This window comes from Ostrinia nubilalis, chromosome 7 (genome assembly GCF_963855985.1).
Source record: "Ostrinia nubilalis chromosome 7, ilOstNubi1.1, whole genome shotgun sequence".
NCBI lineage: Eukaryota > Metazoa > Arthropoda > Insecta > Lepidoptera > Crambidae > Ostrinia > Ostrinia nubilalis.
In genome coordinates, this window is record NC_087094.1 from 8,375,012 (window position 1) to 8,385,821 (window position 10,810).

The 10,810-nt window shown below is 39.4% G+C and overlaps 1 protein-coding gene across 1 annotated transcript; it reads right to left on the reverse strand.

Annotated features, from left to right (window-relative positions):
* Window positions 1-6,343: 6,343 nt before the first annotated feature.
* Window positions 6,344-9,446, reverse strand: LOC135073441 (chondroadherin-like). Its single transcript, XM_063967622.1, has 2 exons — window positions 9,309-9,446; window positions 6,344-7,405 (listed from the first exon to the last, which is right to left on the reverse strand). Exons 1-2 carry the CDS (start codon window positions 9,444-9,446, stop codon window positions 6,344-6,346), a joined length of 1,200 nt encoding a protein of 399 aa, XP_063823692.1.
* Window positions 9,447-10,810: the final 1,364 nt, after the last annotated feature.

Sequence of the window (10,810 nt, forward strand, 5' to 3'; positions counted from 1 at the left end):
TTCGATTCAAAAACGTGCCCTTGATGAGAATACAATCGCGTCATCAATTCCCATTTATACACGAGGCAGACGGCAACAGTATTCTAATGTATCCATTATGCCCTAATGGGGCGTGCGGTACAAACAAATTGCATGTTCGATGTGTGTTACACTCTCGTCAACGGTAATCAAGGTAGTAAGGCTCGGTAGTCGGTACAGTTGAGAACACAAGTGTAATGGAAATGTGTTTATTTGTGTAAAACAATTGAAACAAACTTACAAAGTTCAATTACAGATGCAATAATTTCTGTCATAAGGGTTAATGTTGATACTGAAGTAACTAATTTAGTGCTTGTGTAGTGTCACAATCCGGAAGCATTATTTTTATATTATTTGTTTGACGTGTTTATTATTTGAAAACAAAACACTACTTAATTGTCATTATAATGAAACTGGCTATGTGAAGAGTCAACTATTTAATTATTGAATTGTCACTAAACAAAACCTCAACATTGAAGAACAATATTCCTTCACACACGAAGCGAACAAGCCAGTCCTTATCGAAGACGTCAGTTACATAACATTAAAGGAAAACATGAGTGGAAAACAGGACACTGGCTAATAGCACAGTGTATATGAATAGGGGAAGCAATACAAACCACTCCATTTAATCCAGAAAGTTACCCGTCGTTTGTTTGATTTTGAATAGTAGGTATCTATCTGTCTACCATTCTGAACAAGATCCTTGGTAATTAGGAGTCTTTTTTGAGAGATTCTGTAGGACTGAGAAGGTTAAAGCTCAGAATCTATTTTCAAAAGTAGGTAGGATGTTTTGTTTATTTTTTTATGTATTTCCTTTTATAATATTTTTATATCCTTGTACCGTTAAAGGCTGCAACTATGAGAGTTAAGGAACTTTGACTTCTACGAAACAACTTCCCTAAAACAACGTACGCGCTTTTAGCGGGACTCCGGAGGAATCGCTAAATTATTAATCTTCGGAGAGTTGCTAAAGGTTGAACGCAATAGTGGATGCATAAATATTTAAGAATACAATTCCCGTGGCAATTTTCAGACTCATCGAAAATAATTAGGCACTCTACTTAAACGGGTATTGTTAGTTTCGCGTTCACACTATCGTTTACGCCTGTACTTTATACGAGCACGAAACATCCGTCAATATTGATAGTGAACTTTAATTACTATCATTAATGTTTGCATAATATTTAGACTCTTGAAACATTATGAAATCTAATAAAAAGGAACTCGTCTGATCAAATCAGCCAAAATGAAGATGTCATTTCATTTGCAATGTAATCATTCTTACCACATAATGTCCCAGATATTTGGTTTGACAACAAAAAAGCTTTTGAATGATGTTGATTTCCCTCCCCCTATATTTTGTCATTAGCATTTTAAACCCATTTCTTGAGATACTCCCACTTATTATACGGCACGGTTTGATTTTTTATGACTCTTCTCTTTAAGTTAGTCTACTAATCATTTTTATAACAGGCAAAAGTTGCTACATCTTCGTATAAGGGGTAAATATTTTTCTTCCTATTAACGCTGGAAAAACGGCTTGGAAATTTTTGGTAATTATTTCGTAAATAAACAGACAGAACCATTTTCGAGGACCTAAGTGGATCGTCAAAATCTTCCACTTAAATACGTATTTTTTATGAAACGGAGGGCTATAAAGATACGCAATTCGAATTATTTTTCTTGCCTCAAAATCTTACGGTGAAAAAGGTCGTCTTATTTCGACTCTACATTATGCATTGACTATGGACAATAATGGACATTCCTGAAAATGTAACTGAATTAATTCTTGTTTCGTAAATATTTTGAAAATACCTATTTATTTAATTAATATTCAACTCAAATTAAATTTTCATCAAAAAACGAACAGCCAGTCACTTCCTCTTGTCATCATAAAGGTGCCTATTGTTTGAAATTCAACACAGCTCAACGCGGTGTTTTCTCATTGTAAATATTTACTATTTATTCAACATCTTAGTATTTACCTATCCTTCGGTATAAAACAACTGTCTTGAACCAATTTAAAGTGGTACCTAAATGGCGTCATCCTGAAAATAAACAATTTTATTTCTCTTAGATCAATATACCTAGTCATATAGAACCCATCGTTTAATCTTGCATGCTTCTCCACTCAATACAAAGGATATTAAAAACGTTAATCGTGTGTCCAAAATATCGCCGACACAGTTTAATGAAGAGACTTAATTTTGTTCATCGCAAACTTTTTAATGAAAGTCTTTTTACGTCCATTCTGTCTATAAATAGAGAGGGCGTTAATATTAATTTATCCAACCCACTTGTCGCCTGCAGCCCTTCAAAATGAAGAGCCATCGGAACTCTACGCATCCTCGCCGACGATAATTCAATTCCTCTAGACGACTCACTTAATTAACTATCAGCACCTACTTATTTCGGGATCACTGGCCTATTCTGAAGACTTCATTTGCCTTTTTGTCATCGCAGACCCGAACGCTTATGAGATAAACATTATTGATTGGGATAACTACAGTAAATTTGACCTAATTTTGTGATACGAAGCATTGAGGAATCGTGTCGCTTGTAGCTTTATCAAGAATTATTCTACTAAGTAAACCAACTTTGGATCTAAGTATACTCGTAAGAATTGACAAGTATAAGCATTTTTCATTTACTAAATCTAAGCGTAAGGAAGAGATGGATCAAGCAGATAATATCAAAAATAATTTACAGTCTTTCAAACTTTTTCAAACAATTCTTTTACAAACTGATATGAATTATCATACAATCTCAAGTCCACATTTTTTAATATATGACACAACTCACGTCTTATTAAACCATGCTGAATTACGTGTCAGATACGATCTTATATTGGTAGGTACTTTTATATTAAAAATATTTGTTTTCTAATGAATGTGAGACTTATATTTCAAGGCCGGCCTATTCCAAGAGTTTTATTTGCCACTTTTACCTTTCGCAAATCCGAATTTCACCGTTCCATATAAAAATTCAATTCCCAATGTCCCTCGGTGCAATAAATTCGCAGGTTTGATGTGTTACAGGTACTCGCCGAAGCAATATTCCTTTCAGGTACCTATCATGATATATGATATGTAAATTATAGGAGTAAAAGTGCTTCTATTAAAACATTTTGAAGCTAGGTATAAGCCGTACTTAAAATACCCAAGAGTATGGCTTTAGTACTATAAAATTACAATATCATTAAGTCCTCGTAACTCACATGAAGATGAGCTGTCTTTTAGCCAAACAGACAGACTTCGTAATGAATCCTGTGCCTATGTCGTAAATATACATACACAAAGTACTGAGTGGGAACGGTACAAAGCAAATTGTATTTGTTTCCAGCGGAATGTTTATGAAGAGTGACAAAAATAATTTCAAACGTTCCAAAAGTGCATTCAAAATACTAACAAACAAACTGTATTGTTCTTTAACCGTCAGGAAGCAAGTATAAAGTTATAGATGTAGCATCGCTAGTGGCAATTACCAGACAACTCATTTAGCGCTATGTTCGGAAGAGGAAAACTGACAAGACCTCGGATGCCCATTACGAAAGATAATTTGTCTTTGTGACTATTAGTTATAATTTAGACCTAATGTACTCAAACATTACCGCAGCACATTTCATTAAACATTAATGTATCACAAATATTATTTTAGAAAACAAAGCCATGTTGTATGTTCGGAGAGTCGGAGTTAAACGTCTGCAATAAAGGTGATTAAGATCGATTACTTAGAAACAATAATATTCAGCAACGTGGTGTCATCATAGCTGTCATATTTTTCTTTGCGAACTTTTCCATTTTCCGATTCGTAGCCGTCAACTGCAGGTGGAGCCGGGGTCATTAGGAGGTTTCGCAGCACCCGCTACGACACTCCCCTTCCACGTAATAAGCGCGACTCTTTCAATCAACTCCAATGACGCGAGCCAATTATATACCCCAAGTAAATAACATTTTCTTTCCCTGACAGTTCGCTTTCTGTCATTTATTACGCACCGCAAATATAGTATGATTACCTTTTCAACGAAACAAGTAAAAAGTCGGCCTACGAAATCTTCAAAGACGCGTGTATCGCTCACAAAAGATTTTGAGAAAACTTTTTCTTTTCATTATTCACAATGGCATTACAGGAGGGATTTGAAGAAATGGGACGGAAAATCATTTTGATGCGTAAATAATTGAAAGCGAGACGTAAAATTGGTAAAGCCGATTGTTGGTTTGCAATCGCGGTGGAAACGAAGGTACAAAAACGGAGCGGAATATTTGTGGACATCACAATGCCATTCGATATATTTGATCAATGTTTCAATTGAAACATCGGATGTAAAGTAGGGCAATATAGTCCCGGGGAGAGGGTAGTGAATTGTCCAGGCGTTGGGAGTGCGGTGAGTGCGATCGATAGCGCACTAATGAGATGTGACGCGCTGTTTCGACATGTGTGAATCCCGCGCGGGTCTGCGCCTCGCCGCCGCCACGCCGCTCGTTCGTTGCTCGTTCGCCGCTCATTCGCCGCTCGTTCGCCACTCATTCGCCGCTCGTTCGCACGTCGCTGGCCCGCTCGCTACGGTCACGCACGCTCGCCACTGCTCACTCTGCTTTCAATACCCCTATTCCACTTAACGACTTATGAATTTTCACCATTGCCTATCTCTTTCACTTCCGTCTAAATCTATCATAACCGAGAGATACTGATATAGTCGAAAACTCGATATGTGTTTTGCGGAATAAGACTTTTGATTGCCAATTACCCACTCCGCCCAAAAATTAATCCTATTCCAATCATCCCATAATACACAGCGACGGCATTGTCCACGCTACTAAATAAATCCAGTTGCTTTTAATCGCTGTAATTCCACATAAATATTCAGATAATGGTTGTTCAGTTTTAGCACTGAAGATATTAATGTTCAAGTTATACACTTATTCGCTGTTTATAAAATGCAAGTTTTGTGTCATAAACACTATTGTTCTTCTTTTCCTACTGTACTATTACTGAAAACTTTTAACAGTTACTTCGCAACCTGAAATTTCCAATATTTGGTACAGTGTACCTACCATGAGTTTACGTTAGGTGTGCTCGCTAGCGATTACGTCAAAAATCTCTATGAAGATTTTGTTTCTTGAAAGTAGCCGCTAGGGGCGCTGCACAATATGTCATACTAATTAATGTCATTTTTTTACGCAGTCGCTAGCGAGCACACCTAACGTAAACTTATGGTAAGTACACAGATATTTTAAATCAAAAACCTTCCTAACTTTCTACTCAATAATTACAAAAAATAAATATATTTTAAAGACTCGTCTTACCTGTCTACAAGTTCTATAAATTTTCGACATTATTGTTTTCAAACCGTTGCTTCCATCCCAACAATAAATTAAATAAAATTACCGCTCGTACCTAATAGTACAATGTTAGCGATAACAATGCCTTTGTGTCGTAACGTAACCTTACATAGGTGCCTTAATATCCTCCGGGTTGGTACTTATTGGCCTTAAATGTCGGTGTACTACATTGCTTACGTACCAATTATGTGTCCATTGTGTTGGCTTGAAAGTACATATTTCTCGTTATAAAATTAATTGGGAAAACCTGCACATGTCGGTTTATTTATGTTCGGTTCAGACAAAGGGGCGACGGGCAGCGGAGTCGCTACTCGCTAGTCGGTTTCCAGTCACGAATTCACGGGTTTCAGAATCACTTATCAGTGGCTGTGTTTTCATTGAGGTTCCCTTGTTCCGGCTTTATCGTGCAGATCTGAGAACGGACGATATTTCACTCGGCTCGCTGGCGCGGTCGCTCGCACGCGTCTCGCCGTCCGACGCCGCGCGACATTACTCAGTCCCTATCTGATTCCGTCTGCTAATTGACTAGAAATACTGATAAACGCTATTTTTATTCAACCATAAATCTTCAGATGGCCATAACTTGCAGATCATTGTTTTTAATATTGATTCTTTTCGAAAGTTATGATCTAGGAAGGACATTTTTGTGTGATTAGCTTTTTTAAGAAAAATGAGAATTTTATGTACCTTCTATTGTTATACACTACGTGTAGTAGAGTTAACTCTAGCGATAAGTCACTAAAAGTATTTTGCGTAAACTCTTTTACATAACCGGAATAAACGAGAACCTTTCACTCATACCATCCTTTCACGTGAAAAAGGTGACATCAAATAAAAAGCGATATCCAAAGGCAAATTTTATTCATGGTCCAACGTATACTCAATGAACGGACCCTTTCAATGTAAAATTTTGCATTATTATATTTACTTATATTACAATATTTACAAACGGATACACATTAATTGAACAACGAGGGCGGTTAGCTACCCGCGAAAAAAGCGAGGGCGATGACGGTGATGGCGAGGTGCGGCGGCGCGAGCGCGTCCCCGAGCAGCGCGCCCGCGCCCGCCGCCGCCCGCGCGCGCGCGCTGCCCCCGGCCTCGCCCCGGCACGCCGCGCCCGCGCTAGCCGCGCTGCCCAAGCTGCGCCCGCGCACCTTCAGTGGTGATATACAAAAATTCTCGTCCGCGAAACCCGCAGTCAACGCCAGCGGATTCGCCAACGGGTCGCGGCCACACTCACACGGCAAATGGTTCCCGCTTATCAATATATCATCCACTTCCAGCACGACCGACTCCGGGGACTCCAACATGTGATTCCCCGTCAATTTAAAACTGCGCACGCTGTTATTTTGAATCAAAGAAAGCTCCTCTATAGCGTCAATTTTGTTGTTACACATCTCCAGCACGTCGACTCGTTGCAGACCATCGAATGCTCCGACTCGAATGATCCCGAGGTCAGACTCGCGTAGCGCAAGTCGACCGACACGCGTCAGGCCGCGGAAAGTATCCGGGAGGAGCGCCGGCAAATCCATGTAAGCCAGCTCCAATGTGCCGATCCCTTCGAGGCCGGCGAACGCTTGCGGCTCTATGGATCTTATTCCAGATGGTAACTCGATCTGCGTGACGTCGTTCAGGCCGGAGAAGGCGTGGGCCAGTATCCGTTTTATAGGGTTGTTCCGTAAGGAGATGAGTTTGATGTAGTTGGTTCCCGCGAAGGCGTAGGCCTCTATTTGTGCGATTCTGTTGTGGGTGAGGACGATGGTGGTGATGTTTTGGAGGGCGGCGAAGGCGAACGCGTCGACGGTGGCGAGCGGCGTGTGCTGGATGTAGAGCTCGCGGAGGCGCGGGAGGCCGCGGAAGGCGAAGGGGCGGATGCGCGTGAGGTTACAGGCGTCGAGCGCCAGGCGGCGCAGCTGACGAAGGTGCGCGAACGCATCCGAGCGTAGCACGCGCAGGTCCGCACGAGACAGCGACAGCTGCGTCACGCTGCCGCTCAGCGCCGACGGCACGCCGCGCAGTGCAGCACTATTGCACACCACCTACAACAAAATATCACCCTCAGTCGCCGTATCATAACGAACACTACACATTTATCACCCTATCCATAGCGAAAGCCGATTATGTATCATATTTATTTTGCACAACAAATATCAAAAGGGAATCCTCGAAAATTATCAGTTCCGCTACGTCACGGACCGTGATTGCCTCTGTTTGCCTTGTCAATAAAATTAATCCTTTCCGAAATATCCGCGTTGGGGCGCCAGTGAGCCCACCCATATTTTGATTGAATTGTTCCAAACTTAAGCTTTACAAATAATCGCCCAAAACAAATATCAATTTCATCCAAATGTATATACGAAGAATGAAAATCATATACAACCACAATTCCCGAGTTTCAATCCAATTTGGTATCCGATTGACATGACATATTAAACGAACGGTTATGCATTTCGGCTTTTATCGAATTAACTGGCCATTCAGAATCGATGTAATGTTTGTGATTAAAATTATGAAATGTATTGAAATGGTATTTATCTTTCCTTCCACAAGGCCCAGTTTCCACAATGTTTATGAGGCAACGTTAAAAGCACAGTAGGTAAGACGTATTTATTATGATATGCTATTCGTTATAATGTATTTTTTATGATAATAACCAAGATATAAAACAGGATATCTACTTATAGATAGCATGCCTTTATTTCTTTGATCTAATTGAAATCTTTTAATAGTCATTCTTCATTAAATTATTTCTAGCACAATAAAATAACTATACTTATGATGTCAATTCAGAAATATCTTGGTTAGTTTAATCTTCCCTTAGCCTAATTTAAATTCGTCTGCAAGGAGACCGTGCTGCATAAGCCGAGAATAAACTACTTAAAATAGATCCTCAAATCGTCGTTTTCCATCGCCACAAATCGCCTCACGCCATTTACAGACCAGAAATTCTTTACTTTGCGAGTTCATATTTAAAGCAACTCGATTAGCACTTGTTTATCTGGAATTTGAATTTAGTTTGCCAAGTGTAACCCAATTTCGTAAGCTGTGACAGTTACTGGTAAAGTTATTCAACCGATAGACAGATGATGGACATTCTAGTCATGAAATTTTATTTACAAGACGGAATGGACGTTTTTGAACGTCTAAGTCCTCTTCCTGGGTTTTTTGGAAGACTACCTCCTCAATAAACGGTAAGTACGTACTTATATTGTGCCGTTTCGATTTTGTATTTGTTTTATATCTGTTTAGAAAATCTACGTAAGCTCTACGACAGACTTGTAAGTTCATCATGTAACTCAAAGCTCTATATTTAACCGTAATAGATCAATTAAGTTTTTATGGATGATCAGAATCAGATTCAGGTGGCTAACGCTAAGAAACTACTAGATACGGTCTGTATCCATTAGTAGACTTTAAGCACCTGCAACTTTCAAGCTTCACGATCTCTAAAGTCAAAAGAATTTTCCCAATTTCGTAAGCTGTGACAGTTACTGGTAAAGTTATTCAACCGATAGACAGATGATGGACATTCTAGTCATGAAAATTTATTTACAAGACGGAATTGACGTTTTTGAACGTCAAGTCCTCTTCCTGGGTTTTTTGGAAGATCGCTCTCACTTCCTCCTCGATATCTATACGATAAAAATATTGTGTCATTTGGATTTATTTTTTTGTTTTATATCTGTTTAAAAGATCTAGTAAGTCTACAGCATACTTGTAAGTTCATCATGTAATTCAAAGCTCTATATTTGACCGTAATATATCAATAACGTTTTTATGGGTGATCAGATTCAGGTGGCCTTAAACGCTGCGACACTACTAGATACTCGTATTATCAGACTTTAAGCACCTGCAACTTTCAACCTTCACGGTGTCTAAAGTCAACATTAATCTGAACTTTCAGGATATCACAACACAATACCTACTTAGAGTGTATTTTACCTGCGACTGCGACAGGCAGATACAGTGCGCGGGGCAAGGCGGCGCGAGCGACGGCAGCAGCGGCGGCGAGTGCGGCACGCCGGCGACGCCCGCGCCGCACAGCACGCCGCAAGCCGCCGCGCTAACCAGCCATTGCATCACCCATCTGAAAACACTCGCAGTGTCACAAAAGGCAGATAGAATTAGAATGACAGTACATCGATATGACCAATCCCTAAAAAAATCCAATCCTACAAATATACATAAATTATTATAACCCTAAAAATGCCGATCGGCGTTGCATTGAGTGCGAGTGCGATAACAGCACGCCACACGCCGCCGCGCTCACAAGCCATTGCATCAAGCAAGTAGGTAGAGTGTGATCTTTGGAAACATGAACGTGGTATAATGCTTCATTCAATAACATACATCTGTTTTCGCAATTTATTACACCGATCTTGTCACGACAAGGAAAAATTTCCGAGCTTTTTAAGCGATTTTGTGAAAATTATTATTGGCAGGTAGCTAATTGCTCATAAGATAGGCGGGGCTTAATTGATATTTATTGACCGTTGGTGCAACGGTCTAACCCGAAAATGAAACGACATAAAATGTCAAATTAAAAAAAATCTAATTTTAATGTCCAGCCGCCAACATCTCCAAAACTGTGTATCCCAAAAAAAATGCTAAATAATGTCCAATAATTAAAAACGTCTTTATTCCCAAAACATCCAATCCCAATCATCTCAAAATTAATTACCAAATCTCGTCACCTAATCTCGTAAAAGTGACATTTCTGTAAATTCCATAAATGAAATGAAATGTGGAGTTGGGTTATAGGTGGATTAAGTCTAAGTAGGAAATAGATTTTATTGTGAATTGGACATTTTTAATCCATTTGATATTACAACCTGAACAGAATGGAACCGCGTTGGCTGTTTTGTATCGAATTTATTTGCACGTATATACTTTATCAATACATCACCAGAGTGAGCGATTTGGTAATCGTATCACTCATAACTCATGAGAATATCCGATATGAAACTAGTTTTACTTTTCGTTCGTTATTTATTTGACAGATAACAAAGTAATTGTGTTATTACAAACATAAATATATCGGTATTTTGGGACAGGAATAACATCTATTACCTACTATCCCAGTAATAGTCCGTGAAAATAAAAATATTCATTAGGTAATGTGCTCCAAACAATGCCCAAATTATTTTACCAAGTCAAATAATCGTCTTTTTAACCGCCTTCAAAAAAGGAGGAGGTTCTATGTTCAAATGTATGTATTTTTTTTTACTGCTCTTTTGGCTGAATAACCTCCCAGGAATTGAACCCGTGAGTTTTTGAGGTATATCGCGCCACTACTCCAATCGAGTCGAGTCGAATCGAGTGATCGAGAGACTCCCCGTAGCAATGCGACACCCCATACATCGCATTAACCACGACCACGCTACATTAGACGGATCGGGCTGCGAGCACAAACCGCATGCAATGACAAACGCTAATTGCCGGCA

Excerpts from the sequence above, each read along its gene's own strand:
- LOC135073441 (XM_063967622.1), bottom strand. The coding sequence starts at position 9,446 with ATGCAATGGCTGGTTAGCGCGGCGGCTTGCGGCGTGCTGTGCGGCGCG. Across the intron at positions 7,406-9,308 it reads TCTGCCTGTCGCAGTCGCAG|GTGGTGTGCAATAGTGCTGC; the intron begins GTAAAATACACT and ends ATTTTGTTGTAG.